Here is a 25006-nt window from a genome sequence, read left to right as displayed (position 1 = left end):
ATCCAGAAAAAACTCTAATTCAAAAAGATGCATGCACCCCAATGTTCATAGCAGCAGTATTTACAATAGCCAAGACATGGAAGCAACCTAAATGTCCATCAACAGATGAACGGATAAAGAAGATGTGGTATATACATATATACAATGGAATACTACTCAGCCATTTAAAATGAAATAACGCCATTTGCAGCAACATTGGATGAACCTAGAGATTATAATACTAAATGAAGTAAGTCAGAAAGAGGAAGACAAATATCATATGATATCACTTATATGTGGAAACTAAAATATGATACAAATGAACTTATTTACAAAACAGACTCACAGACATAGAAAACTATGGTTACCAAAGGGGAAAGGGGGTAGGTGAGGGATAAATTAGGAATTTGAGATTAGCAGATACAAACTATTATATATAAAGTAGATAAACAAGGTCCTACTCTATAGCACAGGGAACTATATTCAATATCCTATAATAAACCATAATAGAAAAGAATATTAAAATATATATGCATGTGTGTATAACTGAATCACTTTGCTGTACACCAGAAACTAACACATTGTAAATCAACTATACCTCAATAAAATAATAATTATAATAACAATAATTTGAAAATGAATTAGCCTGTTACAGGCTGTTGAAAAAAAATAGCAGGTTCTACATCAAGAGAACTTGCATGAGCTGGAGCACAGTCTCAAAAAGAAAGAAACAAACAAATCACTCTCCAGGGTCCCTCCCTAAACAGAACACACAATAATTAAAATTTTTTAAATAGAGGATAATACTATCATGTACTTAGAGGACTTAAAGAATACAAATAGAAAGATTCAGATAAATCACATGATAGTTGGCACATTACATACACTCATTTTTAGGTATGCCCATTTTACTGCTATATGTCGTAACAGTAAGTATTTTAATGCTAAGAAAGCAATTTTCACTGAGCAGCCCATCAGATTCACTTGTTGTGAGAAATACTCTTTCTGAGTTGCACATCTTCCCATAGATTACAGCAGGTGCCCCCCCAGGTTACTTACAGGTGGTAGGGTGGAAATCATTGCTCTATCGAGAGAGTGTAAATATAAGGCAATGAGTGACATCCCCCTCTGGCATGCTGGGAGCAGAAATCATTGAGAGACAACTACTTTCAGAACAAGAATTTGAGGAAACTAAGGGGAAGACTCTAGACCAGACAAGGAACAGCCTAAAGTAAAAGGAAAGAATCTTATTTTCCTGTGTCCTATTTTAAATGAGTGGCTTTGCAGTCTAAGTACTTACAACTCAGATGGGAAAGAAATACCTGTTGAGCTTATCTACTTCTCATGTATAAAGCTACTCTCCCAGAGCTCAGCATTATTCAATTCTAGGCCTACCAATTCTAGGAGAACACATTCTGTGTTTTAAAAGCTTACCTGTACAGAAGTTTCACTTAATACATAGTTTTATTTCCCAATTGCTCAATTCAAGGGAAATTCGTCTAATATTCAACCTGACAAAGTAGGTTTTTCTCTGCTACTAGTTAATAATGTTTTTATTTTTTTACTAATAAAGAGCAAAGAATTAACTCCCATTATTAATAAGGTAGTTAAATCTAAAACATTTCATGAGCTACCCAAATATATAAAATCTATGGCCCCATCTGCAAATATACCATAAATCATAAAAATTTGGTAGATACAAGAAAGTCCAAGTTTATTTTCTAAATGAAAGTAGTAAAAAAAAAAACCTTATGAGAGAAAATATGTTCCCTGTGCTCAAGCAATTAGCTTCCGATTACAAGCAAATGATGACTATACTTCTGCTTTGTAAAAAGAAAATAACAAATAATCAATTAAACTTGGGGCTTATGTGACAACTCAGTACAGCACAGATATATATAAAACTACCATTATAGCACACACGTAATACTAATCTTATTAGAGTGTATACTCATAATTAGAAACATGAAGGGATAAATTTCTTTGGTTTTCTAAGAGTTTACAGAAGATGAGTTAGCAAATTCCAAAAGAAGGAAATAAGAGACAGAATTAGCAAAATATTAATTAAAAAAATATTCATTTTAGGGAATTCCCTGGTGGTCCAGTGGTTAGGACTCCATACTCTCACTGCCGAGGGCCGGGGGTTCAATCCCTAGTCAGGGAACTAAAATCGCACAAGCCATGTGGCACAGCCAAACAAAAAAAAAAGTAAAGCTTTCAAATTCAATAGAATCTATCTATATAGACTAGCTGGCAAGCCATCTGACAAGCTAAATTTAAACTATAAAATAATAAAGCAGTTGAAAAGCTAAAGCTATTCACAGTGGTTACGTCCTTTATCTCACATCCATACTCCTCAACAACTAAATTTCCAAAAAGGTGGGTAAGAGTAAATGCAAACATATGTAAACATTCTTACGTGTTCTATAGCCCCCGCCTGTCCATTACTATATTCTCGATACTGTCCAAGCATCTGGTCAACTTGCCGCAGGTTCCGACTAGTGTCCTAAAGAAAGAAAGTGGACTTTATTAATTGCTCCAAACAATGTTTTCCCCAATCAATCTTAGCGGCATATCAAACAGCTAGGTCACCCATTTGCAAAAGGTACAATTTATATAATAATTAAGTTGGGTAATATACTTCATAAATATCAAATAAATCTTATTAACAGCACTGACAGAGAAACTCAAACCCATCTGCAATTTACTTGTGTGAAATCTGAAGCACAAAATTTCAATCCTTATCCAAGGTTCCATAATAAGTAGGCAACAAAACCATAAATTGGAAAAGAATCCTCATCGTCAATTTGTGCACCTCAACTAATTCAGACCCTCTTTATAGAAGAGAAATCCTGAGAAAAATCTAGTCGATTGTGTTCATGACAAGCAAATCATTAGGATCAATGTTATTTCAGTTATTACTTTACCTCAAGGACTCCATTAAGAGAAAAGAAAACAAAGTATCCTTTAACTTTTAGCTATAAAATTTGTTTGTAATTACAATAAAAATGGTTTCCACCTAAATATGCTAGGTTTCACCTGAGAGGTAAATGGAGACATTTCTTTCAAAAATATATACTTACTAGTATGTTTCAGTAGTGGGAAAGTACAAGAATTTGTACTGCAAGAATCCAATATTATGTTAATTTAAATAAGTTTAGAAAGAAAAAGGCTCCGGAGTTTTAAATCAAATTATGGTTTCTCCACCAGAAATTAGCCTCTTCTTATCTAAGCATACTAACCCAAAGCAATTGAAAGCCAAAATCCATGTTTATCCAGGCAAAACAGAAGTAAGAGATTAAAGGGTAGGAAAAAAAGTCTGAGTTTCCTTTTTGTCCTTCCTCCACCTCTTTTCCAAAGCCCTTTCCTATGCAGGGAATGTAAACTGCTGCCACTCAAACTTCCAAACACTGTCAAAAATTAGCCTCTAAATAAAAATGGCATCTCAGTATCATTAATCCATGAATAAGTTACCTACCCAAAATATGAACAACTTCTCTAAAGGCAAATGTCCACAAGAAGGTAAACTATGATAATAATTCCTATTGGTTGCACTCCCACAGTACTTTATTTGGAAATACTGCCTTATCCCAAAACATTTCCACAACCTATCATATATTTCAAATATATCTTTACTGACTGTGTTAGGCAGAATAATGCCCCCAAAGATGTCCAAGTCCTAATCCCTCGAACCTATGTGTATGTTTCCTTATATGGCAAAAGGGATTTTGCAGCTATGATTAAGTTAAGGACCTTGGGATGAGGAGATTATCCTGGATTACTGGGTGGACTCAATCAAAAGCATCCTTAAAAGTGGAAGAGGGAAGCAGAAGAGTAGTCAGAGTGATATGATGTAAGAAGTACTCAACCCACCCTTCCTGGCTTTGAAGAGGAAAGAAGGGGCTACAAAACAAGGAATGTGGGCAGCCTCTAGAAGCTGGAAAAGGAACAGATATTACCCTAGGGCCTCCAAAAAAGAATACAGCCCTACTGACATCCTGCTTTTAGTCCAATGAAACCAGGGTCAGATTCTGACCTACAGAACTTTAAGAAAATTAATTTCTGGGTTTTTTAGACATTAGTTTTGTGCAAATTTGTTACTGTGGCATAAAAAACTAATACACTGACTGAAACCATTTCTTAGCTCAACCTAGTTAAAATCTATTACATGCAACCATTGCTAAACTAACCTGTAAAGTACTTGTTATAGTGTTGACCTTCTCCGTGACATCCACAGTAGGACGATTTCGAGTTTCCCTGTGTATTGAACTGGCAGCCCATCGACCCAATCGGTCATGAGAGCAGAAGTGGTCTGAATCGTTGGAGGATCCTGCCATTGAGGTGCAAAAATCCTTAAAAATAAATCCAGGTCAAGGTCAATCAAATGGTAAGAGCACAGAAATAAGAGATTAATTTAACTATGTACTTTTTGATCTTTTAAAGTATTTATTACATTAGCCCTTTGCCATATCATAATTTCTAACACATAGCTTGAAAACACAAGTCATTTCCACATGTAATTCTCCCTCCTTTGTTTCTTCTGGTTTATGAGCAATTCCTCAGACATTTACAACTCCAAATAATAATCACTTAATTTTGTGCAATGCTCCTAAATTTTATAAGCTCTTTCACATACAGTATCTCACATAACTCTACCAACAACACTGTAAGGTATATGAGACACATAGATTGGTATCTCTACAATGAAGAAAAAAAAAAACACACAGATATTCTCTAAGGCTAAAACCTGCAGATCTCAATATTAGTCTGATGTCCATTCTTTTTTTTTCTTTATTTGTTTTATATTTTTGGCTGTATTGGGTCTTTGTTGCTGCGCACAGGCTTTCTCTAGTTGCAGCGAGTGGGACCTACTCTTTGTTGTGGTGTGCAGGCTTCTCATTGCGGTGGCTTCTCTTGTTGCAGAGCATGGGCTCTAGGTGCACAGGCTTCAGTAGCTGTGGTGCACAGGCTCAGTGGTTGTGGCTCGCGGGCTCTAGAGTACAGGCTCAGTAGTTGTGGAGCGCGGGGCTTAGTTGCTCCGCGGCATGTGGGATCTTCCCCGACCATGGCTCAAACCCACGTCCCCTTCATAGGCAGGTGGATTCTTAACCACTGCACTGCCAGGGAAGCCCTAGTCTGATGTCCATTCTACTAAGCTATAAGAACATGTGTATCTTTAAACAAAAATACAACACACACAGAATGACCTAAAATAAAAGAATTCCATTCACTGTACAGTGAACACTCTCATACACCTTAATTTAAAATATAGTAGAATTAAACAAATGCAGTAATAGAGGTACAAACTCTACAATAACAAGTGTGTGAGAAGATGGAATCTTCAACATCTCCACCAAAACAGAAAGCCAAACATCCTGAATATAATCTCATCAGTAGAAAAGTCTCTAAATATGCTTTCCTCCTATCCTTACCTCAATTTTCAATCTAATGCAAAAGAAAATTATTTCACGCAAGACGATCTCAAAAGTTTCAAAATACCTTTTACAGAAATTGAAGAAATGAAATATATTTGTAACAAAGAAGCATCAGAGAAAATTCAATTATCAAAAGTGAAAGTTTGAGTATTCCAATAATTTCATATTCTGCTTAATAGAAGGTTAACATAATCTTTATTTTAACATTAATTGTTATAATCTTCCTAAAATCTGTATGACCAGTTTTCTGGCCTTTTAAATACAGTATGATGAAACCTCTCTTTAATAATCAAGAATATTCTGAAATTTTTGGATCTTGATTCTGAATGCATCTGGGAAGTACATGACCATACATCTAAAGCCAAGATAAAGGGAATTTGTTAAATATGTATAGATTCTCGAGCATTTAATGAAAGTAGTCATGTTTTTAATATATTAAATAAAATAAAACTAAATAAAAAGATAAGCAAGGAAGCTTGCTGTGAGTTTAGGTTTTTCAAAGTGAAATACAGTCTGTCCGTGTAGCACCAGGAAAAGAATCAACGGAACATCCAACTTCTTCGAGCTGGCTGAGACAGGGCTAGCAAACACCTGTCACACTCGAGCCTCTCCTCTGCCCAGGCCTCTCAACTTCCTTCCTCACCTCTCTTCTCTGGTTCTTGCCCCCTTCCCCTGTCTAGAAGTACAAAGGTACAGTGCCCACGATGTAGCTCTCTAACATCAAAAAACATGAACAAGAAACAGGCTGAAGCAATTGTTTGGCTATGATTTTGCAGGATCACAACTGTTTAAATCCAAAAGAATAAACTTAAGAAGAAATCTTAAATGTAAAGTTCACCTTTATACTTAGGAAATCACGGGTGTGTGTGTGTGTGTGTGTGTGTGTGTGTGTGTGTCTTTGCACACCTGTGCGCACTCATGTGAGCACACCCATAAATCTATGTATGCCACATGATCTAAAATCATTTGCTCTATGTAAATGTACATTCCAACATTTTCCATTAGTGAAAACAGGAAAAATCAATTTTCTGAGAGCCTGCTACAACGCTAAGTACTATATAGATGCTTACACAGACAATCCAACTTAATTCTCATAATAACTTATTAAAATGGGCAGTTAACCCCTAATCTATCGAGGATGCTGAGGGGGAGCTGTTAAGTAACAAGTCCAACACCATATAATGATTTTAAGTAGCAGACCAAGGATGCAGACCCAGGATTCAGCCAGGCTTCTCTACCTTCAGTATTCTCTTCATTCTACTTTGCTCTGCTGTCCCCTAAACACTACTTACGAACAATCTTAACAGTTAGTAAAAATCATTACAGGCAGCAGCAGGCCATGGTTCACATGTTGTCTACAGCCTCTTCAACCCCCTCTCATTTCATTTAAGCATAAAAATATCAAAATGAGGGAGGCTGGGAATCAAGTAGCAATATAAAATCTGTATTAGGCACCAGGAAAAAAACTAAGTGACATATCTATGCTGCATATAATAAAGAGCCTTAAAAACAAATCAAATCATTGGCCTCAGAGTAAAGGGGTTTTTATTTCCTGTTCCTTCTACTTTATGTATAATGGAAAATAATAATTATGCCTGGATCTGTCAAAATTTTGTATCTAAAAGTATAATGAATATCATTTTAATAAGTCAAAATTCTGGAAACTAAATTGGAGTTAGGATACCACCACGCAGAATGAAAAGGTAACATTGGAAACCAGATGTTAACTATAATGGCTACTGGTGAGAGCAGGAAACAAGATAACCATCTATGAGACAACCTGATTTTTTTGAGTACCAAACTTTTAATAATAATCAGTTATCTACACACAACTTCAATGGATATAAATGGTGTATCAGACTCATCTAATGAGCAGACAGTCTGAGTTTCAATTTGACTACAAACAGTGATAACTGAAAATTTTATGGTTATTTTTTAAAATTTGAGAAAATATTTAAAATATAAAATAGCAGAGACTAATATAACAAGCATGCATGTATCTACTACCTAGAATGTTATTATTATTCTTTTCTATTTCTGTCTTCTTTATTCTATTTCTATCACCTTATTTCCCTATTATTTTTAAGAATATATTCTTAATATTGTTATTTCCCATTCTGACACGTGTGCTTCTAATATTTTTAATAAAATATTTAGAACGCTATAAATAAAGTCTTAGTACCCTCTCACACTACCCTCCACCCAGTACTACTCCTGCCCCACCTCCCCTGGGATAACTACCAGAATGATTTTGTGTTTAACTTTCCACACCACACTTCTATACTTTTACCGCGGGTATATGTACCTTGCAGTCTTTCTTAATGGAAAACACGTTATAATCAGTTGATAAATATTAACAAGTAAAGACATGGGATATGTGAATTTAAAACAGAAAATCTTAGCAGCATTACACAAAATTAACAACAGCATTAACTAAATTATTTGTAATTGTCACATTAAAAAAAAAAAACCTCTCACCCCTATTAAGGATTACATACTTTTAATAAGAAAAAAATCACACTTTCCAGCATGAATTTCACTATTTCACACACAAAGTCTTCAGCTTTTAATTTCAATTACTTTGAGCAATAAAAGATTTTCAAACTCCTGCATCTGATGGAACCCCTGTAGAAATATCAAGATTTTAAGGTGAGCTATATCTGAGAATTTTGCATGGTTTTTTTAATAGCTTATGAAACATTCACTTTTATAGCATATGAAAGGACTTCAATTACGTGTCATAAGGGTTGAAGGACTTTAAAGACATTAAAGAATCTGATTATAATAAAGAATAGAAATTAGATTAGTATTTTATTGTTGATAAAAACTTAGCACTTTCTAAAACTATTACTGACAATTCAAAAGGTCAAACACGCCTCTCATAGGTAACAGAGAGAGCACCTGACCCTAAATGTCACAAAGCAGAAGGCAGATATGGTGGCAGAGGTCCAATCTTACCAAAAGATGCCAGTCAGCCAACACCTCCACTCCCCAGACATGGAGTTGACGGAGGAAAAGAGAAACAAATGAGAAAGGAGTGGCCACTAGAGTTAGCCCATGAAGATAGTTCCCAAGAGCTCCTTAAGATAACTAAGAAGAGAAGCACAAAACAGTAAGCGCCAATTATACACTCTTCACTGACCATTAAGAATGTACTATTTTATACTACAAGTAAAAAATTAATTTTAAAAAAGTACTGTTTACCCTAATATCAGTGCATTAATGAAAATAAGATTTTCAGGCCTCTGAAAATCTTCCCCCCAGTGAAATTGTGCCCAAAGTATTAGATTCATTCCATGTTGATAAAAGCATACTGAGCAGTAACATAAAAACAACAAATATGCACGGCCATGCAAAACTGTTCTATCTAAAACCTAAGAAATATAAATTATCAGTGAGATGCTTTTCTAGACCATTAACTTGTTTTCCTTTAAATAATTATGTCTATGTTAGCCAGGTTGTAGGGGAAGGAACACTCCTAACCTCTCCTACTGGATATGTGTAAGTTGATATAAGTTGTCTGTTATGTCAGCAGTTTGTACATTTAACCTACCAACTACACTTCCAAAATTTCCCCTAACAAAATCATCTGAAATACATACAGAAATTTATATATAAGGATATTTACTGAGAAGTGATAATACAGGGAAAATAAAAACAACTTATATTTCAAATTATAAGAGAATGGTTAAAACACAGTACATACAGGTAGTAGAACAGTACACAGACATTAAAACCCTGTTACTGGTGACATTAAACAGCAATGCAAGGGATAAAAGTATGAATCCCAATTTTGTAATAAACATTATATGATGTCTGTATGTGAATGCAAATTACCCATATACCAATTTAGAGGAGCAGGAAAGGACGATGACAAAAGGGGAAGAAAATAAAAGTATATGTATTTACCACGTAGAGTTTACAGCTGATTTCTATTTTTTAAACATTCCTATCCTTCCTGAATTTTCTACAATGACTGAATAATCAGAAAGAAAAATATATAGTTAAAAGAAAGAAAAACAAATATAAAGATCCCCTTCAGAGATAGCAGATTAATAACAAGTTGACAACCTGGAAAATGTGTTTAAATAAAAGCTATACATTCGGAACCCCCTTTTTCCTAGCAGCTGTTTCCTTTTCCTTCCTGGCAACTTACCTGACCATTCTTCCTAGTCTCCTAACATCTATCTAGGTAGGGTCATGTCACCAGTTCTCACCAATGAGCTAAAGAATTAGGATTTCAATGCCAATCTCTAACGTTTCATACTGAAGAGTACTGGCTGGCCAAAGAAACCATTTATCATGAGTTTGTGAGCTAAAAGAATGATTTTTTTTAATTATGTATGATTCTTTCTTTGCAATTTTGTTGAACAGTCATTAGATTCAAAAAATGATTCTCTTAAACATACTAAATACTGGAATGAACTTAAAAATTGAAGGACTATGTGAAAATATATTAATGTGTACTGGCATGGCTTATGCAATCAAATTCTGCTTTGGAAAACAAATTTAAAGTGGTTCATGAATGATATTTAATCATTACTACAATTTGAATTCCAAAGAAGAATTATTAAGACTAGTAGAAAAACACCTAGTATGCTCAAGAAAAATCTTCATCATTATTTTTAAAGAGTTAAAAGAAAAAAGTTCAGTTGGATTAGAAATGCATTCTTATTACCATAAGAAATTTCAGCATGATGTTTGTTGACAAAAGAAAAGAATTGCTAAATTTGAAGAATGATTAAAGAACTCTTAAAGAACAATTTAAAGAAACTGAATCACATAAATCCTGGTTAAATGTGAGAAAGGCATTTCCTTTAACTGGAGAAAAAGCAGTAAATACTCTCTGCAGCTTACTACCACCTACTGGTACAACAAAATTTACCATTGATGGGAAAGCAGTACTATTTACATTGTCTGCTTTTCAGATGCTGAGCTTCTTCCAAGACTCTGGAGAGGACTAAGATGGGTGACCTTGGGTGAAAGTCTCCAGAGACTTAGAGAAAGCTCTGGGTCTGAAAACAGATGGTACAATTCTTAGAATAGTTTATTTAGCTGCTCCCAACACATCAGTATTTAAAGGCATAAATATTGTTGTTTCTGCCTTAATGAACCTTATAACGAAGACATACGGCCACCAGAGCAAGTAATGAACCCTTCATCAATTCTCTCCCACTGAGGATCTATCCATCAAAAACAAATGCCCATATGCAAACCTGAACACTGCAAGAGAAGAAAACTGCATTCAGCCCTGTAATTTCAACCCTTTAATAAGAGAACTTGCAGTGAGTCTTTACAAACTTTCAAGTCCACCTCTTTTTTTATTTGACCTAAAGAGCCATCAGATTGTCTTCATTATAATGGTGCACATTTGTGTGTATGAGAGCTGTAATTTATTGATTCTCAAGCCTCTTTTCCTCAGAGCCAGTTTAAAACAATTAGGATTTGCAAGCTGTTCCATAAAAGATAAGCAACCAGCATCAGGGGTGATGTGTCACAAAGGCTGACTAGTGCATGTTAAATAGGTGATTGCCTCTGTGGCCTCCAAGTGCCTCAAACGTCCCTGTCCAAGGCAGCTGTCCTCAAAGAACATATTCAAGGTAATGATGCTGATACTTAAAGGAGGTCAGGGGAGCTAGGGAGTGTATTTTAAGCCTAATCACTAACCAAGTTCAAAATTTTTAATACATTTCTCACTGTTTCAATAGCTGTAGGACGTGTGATTGCCTCATCCTTCAAGAGAAAAAGTTAACAAACCAGCAGAGATTACCATGTACAAACAATTATCACCTGTATCTGTCATCTTTATGTCAGTCCTCCTCTGTAACTTAATCTCCTCAAACCCTTTTGGTAAATTCATATAAGATCAAAGTTAGATTGGAAGAATCAATACTGTCAAAATGACTATACTACCCAAGGCAATCTACAGATTCAATACAATCACTATCAAATTACCAATGGCATTTTTCACAGAACTAGAACAAAAAACTTTTTAATTTATATGAAGACACAAAAGACCCCAAATAACCAAAGCTATCCTGAGAAAGAAAAATGGAGCTGGAGGAATCCAACTCCCTGGCTTCAGACAATACTATAAAGCTACAGTAATCAAAACAGTATGGTGCCGGCACAAAAACAGAAATACAAATCAATGGAACAGGACAGAAAGTCCAGAAATAAACTCACACACTAATGGTCAATTAATCTACAACAAAGGAGGCAAGAATATACAATGGAGGAAAGACATTCTCTTCAATAAGTGGTGCTGGGAAAACTAGACAGCTACACATAAAAGAATGAAATTAGAACATTCTCTAACACCATACAAAAAAATAAACTCAAAATGGATCAAAGATCTAAATGTAAGGCTGGACACTATAGAACTCTTAGAGGAAAACATAGGCAGAACACTCTTTGACATAAATCACAGCAAGATCTTTTTTGATCGACATCCTAGAGCAGGGGTCCCCAACCCCCGGACAGTCCATGGCCTGTTAGGAACCAGGCCACACAGCAGGAGTTGAGCGTTGGGTGAGTGAGCAAAGCTTCGTCTGTATTTACGGCCACTCCCCATCGCTCACATTACCACCTGAGCTCCGCCTCCTGTCAGATCAGCAGCGGCATTAGATTCTCATAGGAGCGTGATCCCTACTGTGAACTGCGCATGTGTGGGATCTAGATTGCACACTCCTTATGAAAATCTAATGCCTGATGATCTGAGGTGGAGCTGAGGCAGTGATGCTAGCACTGGGGAACGGCTGCAAATACAGATTATCGTTAGCAGAGAAGTTTGACTGCATGGAGACCATAACAAATCAATTGTTTGCAGACTCATATCAAAACCCTATCAGTGAGTGGCAAGTGAATACAAGCTCAGGGCTCCCACTGATTCTGCATTATGGTGAGTTGTATAATTATTTCATTATATATTACAATGTAATAATAATAGAAATAAAGTGCAAATTAATGTAATGAGCTTGAATCACCCTGAAACCATCCCCCCTGCCCTGGTCCATAGAAAAATTGTCTTCCATGAAACCGGTCCCTGGTGCCAAAAAGGTTGGGACTGCTGTCCTAGGGTAATGAAAATAAAAACAAAAATAGACAAATGGGGCTTAATTAAACTTAAAAGCATCTACACAGCAAAAGAAAGCATAAACATGAAAAAAAAAGCATAAAAATGAAAAGACAACCCACAGAATAGGAGAAAATATTTTCAAACAAAGAGACCAACAAGGGGTTAATCTCCAAAATATACAAACGGCTCATGCAGCTCTATGTCAAAAAAACAAACAACCCAATTAAAAAATGGGCAGAAGATCTAAATAGACACTTCTCCAAAGAAGACATACAGAGGGCCAAAAAGCACACAAAAAGATGCTCAACATCACTAATTATCAGAGAAATGCAAATCAAAATGACAGTTAGGTATCACCTCACACGGTTCAGGATGGCTATCATCAAAAAGTCTACAAACAACAAATGCTGGAGACGGTGTGGAGAAAAGGGGACCCTCTTGCACTGTTGGTGGGAATGTAAATTGGCACAACCGCTATGGAGAACAGTATGGAGGTTCCTTAAAAAACTAAAAATAGAACTACCTATGATCAAGCAATCCCATTTCTGGGCATATCCAAAGAAAACCATAATCCAAAAGAATACATGCATCCCAATGTTCACTGCAGCACTATTTACAAAAGCCAAGACACGGAAGCAACCGAAATGTCCATCACCAGAGGAACGGATAAAGAAGATGTGGTACATATATATATACAATGGAATTTTACTCGGCCATAAAAAAGAATGAAATAATGCCATTTTCAGCAATGTGGATGGACCTAGAGATTATCATACTAGGTGAAGTAAGTCAGACAGAGAAAGACAAATATATGATATCACTCATATGTGGCATCAAAATTTTTTTAAAAAGATACAAATGACCTTATTTACAAAACAGAAACAGACTTACAGATATCGAAAACAAACTTATGGTTACCAAAGGGGAAACATGGCAGGGAGGGATAAGTCAGGAGCTTGGGATGAACACACACACACACACACACACACACACACACACACAACTATATATAAGACAGATAACCAACAAGGACCTACTGTATAGCACAGGGAACTTGACTCAATACTCTGTGATAACCTATATGAGAATCTAAAAAAGAATGAATATATGTATACGTATAACTGGCTCACTTTGCTGTACACCGGAAAGTAACACAACATTGTAAATCAACTATACTCCAGTAAAACTAAAATTGAAAATAGAATATTTAAGAGTAACTGGGATTGAGAGAGCTTTTTTAGAGAAAAGTGGTCAGGACAGGGGTCTCATAATCAGAGAACTTAATGATGAGAAGGAACCAGTCACACGGACATCTGGGGGGAACCGAATTCTAGACAGGCGGAAGAGCAAATGCAGAGCACATGAAGTAGGAAGGAGTTTGGCAGGTTTGAGAAACAGCAAAAGGCAGGAGCACAGAGAGCAAGGAGTAAGGTGGCATGGGATGAAGTCTGAGAAGCAGGCTAGGGACAGCACATGGAGAGTTTCAAGGCTGAGAGAAGTGTGGATTTTGTTCCAGTCCTCATGTATGTTCTATGAGGGGAGGCATTTACTCTACCTATTCACTGTTGACACCACAAGGCCCAGAACTCTAACACACCTGGCACTCAGAGGAGATCCGCTGGACTGAGAGTGACTCAAGAACACCAAACGTCAAGCCATCAACTGCCCACAACCCAAGGCCAGCTCCATGTGGTGGGGACATTTTCCAAGGTGACAGAGTGGTTGAGATCTCATGCCAAATCTTTAGCTTAAGACTGCTTGGGCTACTCAACAGCATCTATTACCACCTATACGAGGACACATAAGAGGGAGCTAATTATAATGTGTCTTGCCCTCCTCCTGAATAATTAAATGTTTCATTGTAATGTTACAATTTGAATTTATTACCTTTTGTTGGGGAATAAAATTAAACATAATGAGGACTGCTAGTCTCCTCACAAAAAAAGATCCAAGTCAACTGTCCAGTCCAGTAGCTAGTTCTCAGTTAAGCCAGGAGATAATAGAAGCCACAGGAACAGAATCAAAGAGGTACAACAGATTCATGCATTCGTCATTTACTGAATCGTCACTACATCAAAAATGAAAGATGAAAGTAAATAAGTCACAGTCCATGATGGGAGAGAAAGACTTGTAAAAGTTCTATATATGGTGAACTAAGTAACATGACAAAATGCCAGGGGAGTCAGGTTAGGATCTTTCCACCCATCTGGAAGGATGAGAAGAAGTTTGACAGATGGATGAGACAAAGAAATGAGATTCAGTTGAAAACCATCTGTCTCTGAGGAACTAGAGAAGAGACAAATAAGCAGAGCTCTCCCATCCTTCCACCAGGGCATGGCTTTAAAACTGTCTCCGGATATTCCTAAATATCTCCTGGGGCAGGAATGGGGTGGGTAAGTAAAATCATTCCCAGTTGAGACCTTCTGATTTACAGAATTAAGTATATATGTATACTAACATACATATACTAATATTCCAAATACACTAGATTTGATTTTTTATTGTATGTTCCACTTATTCCTGTTGTTGCCATCCATTTCCTCTCTTCCTCTCTCCTCCTTCCTCCCTCCCTCCCTTCCTCTATCTCTCTCACACACACATACCTCTACTCCATGGATGATGCCTGGAGGACTCAGCCCCCAGGCTCCATTTTGCTCCCCTTGCTGGAGTTAAGAGGGCAGAGTCACATGGACCAGGACCCATCAAGCAGGGGGCAGGGGCATTTCTGGAAAAGGCTATGTGGCATACAAAATGACTGTTTACTCAGACATGGAGATAAAACTAGTAGCTGCTTGATTATATATCTGCCAGTTGTTAAAAATTAGTGCAGTTTTAAAAGAAAATAAAGTTACTTAACAACTCTTTCCCTGTCTCACAGATATTTTAGACTCTTACACCTACACATACTTCTAAAATAAATGAGGCAGTTTAAAAAATTAAATTAAAACATGTCAAGATAAAAAACAATAAACAAAAACCCAAGAGAAAAAAAAAACAGAAATGGATGCTAACAAACAGAAGATGGATTTCTTACTTGTAGTTAAGCCCTAGAATTGTACTCTCTCTATTTGCTGACAGATAAAAAATAAATACAAACTACACTATTCCCGAAACAGCAGACAATAATGCAGCCCTCTAAGGGTGCAGCCAACCCCTAATAATTGTCCAAACTGTTCCAGATTGGGCAACAGATCAGCCTGGGCAAAGACAGAGCTAGGATCCCCGAGTTTCTAACACCATTCTGTTTAAATCAGAGGATGAAAAGTGGAGACTATAGACCAAATCCAGCCAACCAATATGTATTTTTAAATAACACTCATTGTGTTACCTTAAAACCTTAATTTGAAAACAAAGAGACTTCACTTAAAAAATCTAATTTCCAGTTTTTCTAGAAAAATCCAAAGATCTGGCAACACTGGGGATGAATTTTCCCATGGCAACACAGACATAAATAGTGGCTGCCCTGGAGTTTGTCATATACCTTCCTCTTGCCCTTTGCCCTTTGCAGTCCCCACTGGGCCTGCTTCAGCAGTGTGTTACCCAATTAGCAGTTGAGTTTGTAACCCTATTTTGGATAAAGAACCAAGACAAAGGGAGTTTATCAGCCTCATTCTCCAGTTAAAAATGAGCAATTCAACTGTGAAGAATTAATCAAGGTTAAATGCTCGAAAGATAATGCTTTCCTCTACAGACCAGAAGGGAAATAGTGAGTAATACAGCTTCGATATTAGCCATGCCTATACACTGTAAAACCAGAACAAGATACAAGCATTGAGTATAAGGACTTGATTTTCAGCAAACTACTTAGAATGTTTTCACACTATTGTATATAGAAGAAATTAAATGCAGAACAGTGTTGTACCTTGCATAATCTGGCTCCAATTCTTCACCCCTCCCAAGATGCACTGCCCTCCCACCATAGGTAGGGTTACCCCCTGTCTCTGAGCTCAGCTATTTGACCTACTTTGGCCAATTGGATTTTCGCTGACATGGCACAAGCAGATGCTTGAAATGGGATTACGCACTGGAACCTACTCCCCCACAACTCTTCCATCACCATGAGGACATGCCCACGCTATCCCACCGGAAGGTGTGGGAAACGTGGTTGCCCCAGTGGCTTCCAGCTTGGATCAGCAGGCCAGACAGCTGAGCTCAAACAAATGAGTCTAGCCAAGATAAGCAGACAAAGTGTACTGTTGTATACCGGCAAGGTTTTATTTATTATGCAGTAAAGGCCAACTAATATATATAGGTTACTAGTAAGTCATTTGATTTGGTTCAGAAGATGGTTAATTTCCTGATGTTTCCTCTCGAGCCTGCTCTTCTTGAGAAAACAGGTTGGTTTCAGCCTCTTCTAACCGTAGAAGCAAAAAAGGACAGGTTCATACTAGGATGCACAAAATAAGCATTAACAATTGATATAACAAGTGACAGGCCACCAATTTTTGAGAAAGTAATCATAAATATCAGTTGGAGCTATTTATTTGTTCCCTGTAACATTAAGGTTTTCAAAAGAAACATATGGGCTTCCCTGGTGGTGCAGTGGTTGAGAGTCCGCCTGCCGATGCAGGGGACACGGGTTCGTGCCCCGGTCTGGAAAGATCCCACATGCCGCGGAGCGGCTGGGCCCATGAGCCATGGCCACTGGGCCTGCGCATCGGGAGCCTGTGCTCCGCAACGGGAGAGGCCACAACAGTGAGAGGCCCGCATACTGCAAAAAAAAAAGAAAAGAAACATACTATTTCTTAAGTGTATTATAAAGCTTATTTGTTTTCTTCCTATTAGTTTTTCAAGTAGAAACAGAAACTCCTCTTGACTTTCCTAGTGAACAAAACAACATTAAAAATTTTAAGAAAGGGAAATATTTCTTATTGCTATTTGTACCTTAAATTTGCATATTGCTTTATAGCTTACAAAGAATTTTCATTAGCATTTTCTCTTTTGATCTCCACCTGAATCCTATAAAGTTGGTATAATTACAACCCTTTGCTTTTGTTGCTAAAGGAAAACAAAGTTTTAAGTAAAATACTTATCCATGATTGCTTTGATAAAGTTACAATAACAGAACTGGAACCTAGATCTTGTGTCTCTAAGCCAGTGCCTTTTCCACAGCATTCTTAGATGCAAAAGAACTGTGTAAATTCCAAATACACTGTCCAATCACTGAAATGTCTGGGGGTTCTTTTGTCCTTCCCTACCATATTTCTTACGATCCATTCCCCCCACTATACACATACAACCAATGCATTTAAGGCCAAACTATTCCATATGTACCCATTTACTCAGAACTAAAGGTTTATATAATGAATACAGTATAAGATAATAAAGTATTAACTATGTAAATCTGCTATACATCCATACACGGGCCTCCCACTGCTGCGGCCTCTCCCGCTGCAGAGCACAGGCTCCGGACACGCAGCCCCAGCGGCCACGGCCCACGGGCCCAGCCGCTCCGTGGCACGCGGGATCCTCCCGGACCGGGGCACGAACCCGCGTCCCCCGCATCGGAAGGCGGACTCCCAACCACTGCGCCACCAGGGAAGCCCTACAGCTATTTTAAGATGAGTTTTAAATAATCCTGTCTCGTATTAGGAATATTTACAACCTCTCTCAAGCTGAAAAGCATTCCCTTTTTTTTCCAGAAATCATATCCTAAAGCCTTAAACTTAAAAAAAAAAAGTATTATGAATATTTTTCCTCCACTCTTTCTCAATCCCCATATTTATTTCTTCCCCCACTCTTCTTTTACTTTATATCTTTAGATCTCCCTTTAACTCCTCTATAATAATGAACTGGAACACTTTTTTACTGTACTTAGAAATATGATTACTCAAGAGTTTGGTATTTTTTATTCTTAATTTTTAAAGTGGGTAAAAAGAATGATGTACATATTCTTTCCAAGATATAACAAAAACTTCTTTTTTTTTTAAAAGGTGATTGGAATACTTTGTACCATGAACTGTTTCCTTTAATATTTTTAAATGTATACATAAAAATTTTAAAGATATAGAATTAGAAAGGAATCCAACTATAATAAAATACAGCTCAATATCATATAAAACCAGTTACATTGAAACACTGAATTACTGCAAGTACATGGATGTAAACTCCACTTAAGAACCTCAATTTTAAAAACTTTCAAAAAACAAAAGTTGAAATAATAATGCTGAATAGCTAATGCTCTAACATCACAGCTTGCTCAATGACAATAAGCCTACAAAGTAAGTACCATTGTCATCATGATATGTAGATAAGAGGCTTAAAGAAGCTAGGTGAGGTACCCAAGGTTACACAGCTTCCAACAGCAGAGCCGTGTCGTGAGCCTTTCTTCAAGGCCCAGATTCCTAACCATGTATGTATCCCTTCTCATTACCACCAGCGCCATTCATAATTCAGGACTTTTCTTAACTCATTACTAGCCACTATAATGGTTTCTCTGAGTCTTTTTCTATCCATTCCAACCTTCACTGACACTCCACTGCCCATGTGATTGAGTCTAGGTTCTTGAATCAGGAATTCAAGACCCTAATCAAGCCACCCTTCTCTTAACGAAAGAATCATAGAAAATATAAGGCCTACATTTAGCTATTACACCAGCTATTCTCCTACCACTTCCATCCCTCACTAATGCCATTAGGTCTGACTGAAATGCCATCTGCTGTCGACCATTGCCACCTATATAAATTCCACCCATCTTTCCAGGTAAAGGTCAAATAATACAATCTCAGCGAAGCCTTCCATCTCCAGCCAGAAGTGATCTTTTCTCTGTCTGCATACTTATAGTTCCCTACTTATAGCAAGACAATAATTAAACATGTCCATAGTATGTAATTATTCCTGCCACAGAATCTTTTTCAATTTCTCAAATATGTTATGCTCATCTCACCATTATACCTATGCTGGAGTCACCACTAGAACATTCTTTTCACTCCTTTTCCTTTCGCTAACTCTTACTTGTCCTTCAAGTCTCAGTTCAGAGGAAACTTCCTCTAGAAAGCCTTCCTTCACTGCCCCCACCTTAACCCTGGGCCAAGAGCCCACCTTGGACACCAACTCCTCACAGCCCAGACATAGCTAACTGGCTGTTTACTTGTCTGTCTCCCTTCTAGTCTCTAAATCTCATCATAGACTCCATTTACTTTGTTCATGGCTGTATTTCAACACCGACCATAGCGCCTGGTGTGTAGCTGGAATATTTTTTAATGAATTTACAATTAACTTCTCCTTATTACACTGTCTGATTAATCCAGAGACAAATTTCAAAGTACAGGACTTTGCAATTGGTGATTCTAATTAAATAATTGTTGGATGAAATAATTTTTGCAGTAAATAGCCTAGATTAATTATCTTAAGTCCTCAGACAATATGGATTGAACTGCAAAACGGTATAAATAAGAATACTTGATATGTCTTTAGAGTAAACAAGGATAATCATTTCAAATTCATTTGAATGTGTTAAAACTTATAACTGAATCAAACCTAGGTTTGCTTGAATTATTGCAAATCACTTTCTCATTGCTATTTGCAGCTACCTACATTCCTCAATTATTATTTATTGGTACTATAAAGCTCTACACACTCCAAATTACCTAGGCTCTTTACTATCTGTGTCCATTCTCAGTACTGTTTTAATGTACCAATTACCACTCATAAGCTAACCCGTTTTTGCCATTTTAAAGCCTTCACTCTCCCGCCATCGAGCTTTTTCCTTCTTCCTACAATCTATAAAATTATCTCTTCTTTTTTCAATTTAACTTTTTTTTAATAAATCTATGTATTTATTTTCAGCTGCATTGGGTCTTTGTTGCTGCACGCGGGCTTTCTCTAGTTGCGGCGAGTGGGGGCTACTCTTCCTTGCAGTGCGCAGCCTTCTCATTGCAGTTGTGGAGCACAGGCTCTAGGCACGTGGGCTTCAGTATTTGCAGCACGTGCGCTCAGTCGTTTTGGCTCGCGGGCTCTAGAACGCAGGCTCAGTAGTTGTGGCGCACGGACTTAGTTGCTCCGTGGCATGCGGGATCTTCCCAGACTAGGACTCAAGCCTGTGTCCCCTGCATTGGCAGGCCGATTCTTAACCACTGTGCCACCAAGGAAGTCCCTCTTTCTTTTTAAATAATCAGAGTTCACTTCTTCCAAGAAGTCTGTCTTCACTAAAAGCCTAGTTCAGGCTTAGCCTTAATTCACCTATTCATTCATCTATGAGCTCATTCATTCACGAGTACCTGTTTCATGGCAAACACTGTTCATAAAGTAGATTTTAAATGTTCATCAGCTAAATGGATTCATGTAACCACAAATACTCCCATCTCCCAAACAATCCAAGTACCCGTATTGTACAGATATATATCAAGGGTTATATGAATTTCAGGGAGGTGCTAAATATCTGATAAAGACCTGAGAAGCTTCTTAGGATCATTCATAATTATTAATAAGACACCAGAAACAAGGTTGAAGAACTAAAGTAAAAACTCAGAAAAATATTTGGATTATATGAAAACCAAAGAATTTATCATCTCTTTAAAAAAATAGAAAAAAGAACATTCCAGTAGTACAAGGTCCACAGGATAAACAGGCAATTCACAGAATACATGTAATATATTCTATTTCACTAATTAAAGAATTGCAAATTAAAGTAATGATATTCCTTTTTATCTGTTTTGTACCTGTGAAAAAAAGCCTCACCACCAAGGGCACACCTTGCTGTAAGAATAGTAACTAGGATAGCTTTTCTAAAGAACAATCTGGCAAGTAAAAGTAAGTAATATGCACATGTTTTGACCCAGAGATTCTACTTCTATAACTATATCCCTAAGAAAAACAAAAGGAGATGTATGTATAAGATGTATGTATACCCTTAGATGTAGATGTCGGTAAAAGAGCTTCATGGCAGAATTATTTATAGTAGTAAAAAGAAAAAAAGAAAACCACAAATCCACTGATAAGGGATACATTAAATGTATCTAGTCATTTGGGATACTATGTAGCAGTTAAAAGAGACAAGGTAAAATTTTATATGTACATTATTACAAGAAAGAAAAACACTATAGAATAGTATGAATATATTGAAACATTTCATATTAGAATCAACCCAGTGAAATTATTACATGGATTACAGTGAATCTACTCTAGGTTATTTTTATATTACTCCCAAATGTGTTAAGACTGCAGTTGAAAACTTCTGGACTAAATTATCCTAACAGGCCCCTCCAGCTCTAATATTCTTTCATTCTAAGAACCTTTTACACATTTATCTTAGACAAAGTGTTATGACAAGACCCCAATCGGTCTTCCCTACATGTTTAAGTGCCCTTTATCTAAATGAAACGTGAAAATGCTAAAGTGTCCCGAATTTTAAATCTATGATGCAAAACCTGAGTTAACACTATCCTCTTGATTATCAATGACAATTTATGTTGCATACATACACTTATAGAAATCACAGATACAGTTACCTCTTACCTCAATAACATAAAGACCATTATATTGATATCTTGAAAAAATAACTAAGAAAGATAATAGAAGCCTTTGAACATTTAAAGAGATGAATAACAAGAAACGTGGCTTATATGGTACACAATATAAAAATACTAACCGCAAATCAAACCCTATTAGAGGGCAATCAGAGACCACAATGTGGCCTCTGTGTAGTGGGCAGGACTGGGATTTAGAGTCAGAAGACCTGGGGATGAAGAAAGACCACTCTTTTGGCTGCAGAATCCAAGCAAATCAAATAACCTATCTGAGCCTCAATTGCCTCATTTCTAAAATAAACAGAAGGATAATAAATGTATTATATACAACATGTAAAAGGTGCCTAATACAGGGCCTGAGACAAAACAGGTTCTCAAATACTTGTCTAATAGAAGCAGGTGCATTATTATTGCTTTTATTAAGGTATCTAGTTTGTTCCCCTGAATTTTTGTAACACTGCATGTACAACCATCCTATTTAATTGTGATACTGCATGTTAGAAAGGGGTTTCTTGCTCCTTAAAAGCCTATTTGTTGCCATACTCTTTTCCACTATAAATATGCAAAAATATGTTATCTCAGAAACTCAGGGAGGAAGCATACTTACAAAGCACACCCCCAAAACTCTGTGTTGCTGTCCTCTGAGCTCAGTGCTCTTCTTAGGCACGTAAGTCTGCCTCCTATCATTTCTTCATGAGGTTCAGGGCAAAAGTCCTAGTCAAATGGACGATCTTGGTTTGCCCCTACACTTTTCCCAAACCACCTACAGATAAATGAAACAAGGAGTAAAACACACCCACAACCTTAATTTTTTTTAAACAATTAAAGATAAAAATAAGCTCACCCTATGTACAGTTTGTGTACACAGCAGAGAATATATCACATCAAGTCAGAGAACAGAGAAAATGTTCCTTGGATCATGCAAAAGCCCCACTGAAGTCACAGGAATTCTTCACACCCAAGTGCCCAGCCAGCATACTCCTCACTGGTGACTTCCGCCCATACCTGGTCATGCCTTGGGCTGGCTAGAGCATGTCGCAGTGTGAACTGTAGCCCAAGTCTAGCCAAAGGTACTATCCCTAAGCATGTCTCTCAGTGGGTAAACAAAGGCAGGTAACGAAATTAATATGTTACTTCTGAATTTAATGGCCCGACTGTATTTCCAAGCCAGTAAATGAACTACATGCTAGCACTCCTAAAGGAAATATTTTATAAACTGCCCAGCTCTTCCTACATTTAGTATTGCAATTAAATAAGTAAAAGTAAAATGCCTTTGGTTTTAAGAGCTGTGGACAGAAATATTCTCAGTTCTTTGTGACGCCTTTCAAAGTAGTCTGTAAGAATCCACTGAAAATTATCCACAGAACTGCTGGTTGTCCACAGAAAAAATAGATCTGGGAATACATCTATCAACCACTCCAAGAAAAAAGGTATTCTCTTAATCAAAACATACAGTCAAGAGAGAGTTCAAGTTGACCCAGAGGTCATGCAATGGCAGAGAGGACACAGGTATGATGCATGTGTAACTCTTTTAACAAAGCAGCTACTACCTTCATTCTGTGAGTCACAGACACCCCCAAATTTCTGTGCCAACATGAAACTACCAAAATTTTAATCTTCTATCTGTGCTGTCCAATACAATAGTCACTAGCCATATGTGGCTAATGTGCTATAAATGTAATCTAGATGCAATACTTAGCACCATTTTTTAAAGTTTTTTAGGATGTAAAATATCTCAAGTTTCACACTGACTACAGGTGGAAATGAAAACATTTTGGATCTACTGTGCCAAACCAATTACTTAAAGAAATTTCACCAGCTCCTTTTTACTTGTTTAGTGTGTGTGAGCACTAGAAAATTTCACCTTGCAGTGTGGCTCACACTATGTTTCTATTAGCACAGCTCTGTATAGTTAATAAAAATAAATAACAAATACTGAGCACTCCCAATGGCCCAGGCCCTGTGTTAGATAGATACTCTACGTAATACTTGGCACAAGGATACAAAGCGGTTTTACAAGATGTCCGCGGCGGTGACTGAGCTTCATCAAACCGACAAAGGATGCAGCTGGAATTCAATGTCAGGTGTTTCTACGAAATAACTCAAATACGGGTCTGTTAAATAGCTGACACTGGGGCAACTCCCACGTTGGCATAGGAAAGACAAGTCATTGATACAGCGTTCCCAAGGGTAGCAAATTTTTGTGACTCTAAAACATGTACAAAACGTCCAACTATATCCCAGGCCAGGCAAGTACACGCCAGAACGACGCCAAACTCCTTGACAGCTCAAGCTTCACAGCTCCTAGTGGCAGGACAAACTGCTCTCAAAAAGAGAACAACGAAGTTCAAACTCCCTGCATGACTTGACCAGGACCTGACTGTGGACACCCACACCGAGGGAGGGGGGCGTCGGGGTGCCAGGCACGCCGTCTCCCCCAACTTTAGCACACACACCACCCATCCACGGCCTTACCCCAGATCTCCGTGCGGCTTTGGCGTCCCCACCCCTGGGACGAGGGGAAGCGGGACCTAAAACGTCTATGACAGGATAGGGAAGTGGTAAAGAAAGAGCGAGGGGACGGGGAGGCGCAGGTACCTGAGACAGAAGAGGACCCCAGGTCCTTAATGCCGGATCATTGCCGAGGCCCCACCCGGCTCCCGCGGCCACCAGCGACCCAGAAGGTGTAACTGACTGGACGCAGCGACGCAACCGACTCTGCTCTCCCCAGACTCGCAGCTATGGCAACTTGAACTAGCCGCCCAGCCGCGGCAAGTGTACAGTGCCCCGCTGCTACCACTTGGTCCTCTGGGGGTTGTAGTCCGTCTCATGCTCAAAAGCAAGGAGTTACTAGGGCAGTGCGGCCCCAAAAGAAACTGCATTTCCCAGGATGCCATACGACTGGCCTTGGGGTGACTTTTCCGGAAGAAGCCGAATTAGCTGGCACCTGAGTCCCTCGGACGCGCCCTCTTGCCCTGGTCTTTATTTTTTAAAGGGCCAGTAACTCCTATAAGCGACAAACACCAGATAATGAGCTGAGAGCTGCT

At 37.7% G+C, this 25006-nt stretch overlaps 1 protein-coding gene across 1 annotated transcript in view; it reads right to left on the bottom strand.

The window, feature by feature from the left end:
• CEP128 (centrosomal protein 128) overlaps window positions 1-24680 on the bottom strand; it is a 419931-nt gene extending 395251 nt beyond the window's left edge. Inside the window, exons 1-3 of the mRNA XM_024736316.1 lie at window positions 24558-24680; window positions 4170-4331; window positions 2399-2485 (exon numbers count right to left, since the gene is read on the bottom strand). Coding sequence (XP_024592084.1) covers window positions 2399-2485; window positions 4170-4316 — 234 coding nt within the window. The 5' untranslated portion in view covers window positions 4317-4331; window positions 24558-24680. The remainder of the gene's footprint in view (window positions 1-2398; window positions 2486-4169; window positions 4332-24557) is intronic.
• Window positions 24681-25006: the final 326 nt, after the last annotated feature.

The sequence above is a fragment of the Neophocaena asiaeorientalis genome, unplaced genomic scaffold, assembly GCF_003031525.2.
Source record: "Neophocaena asiaeorientalis asiaeorientalis breed wild unplaced genomic scaffold, Neophocaena_asiaeorientalis_V1.1 scaffold152, whole genome shotgun sequence".
In the NCBI taxonomy this organism is placed as follows: Eukaryota; Metazoa; Chordata; class Mammalia; order Artiodactyla; family Phocoenidae; genus Neophocaena; species Neophocaena asiaeorientalis.
Note: the sequence above shows the minus strand (reverse complement) of the source record. Positions and strands in the feature narration are given on the sequence as shown.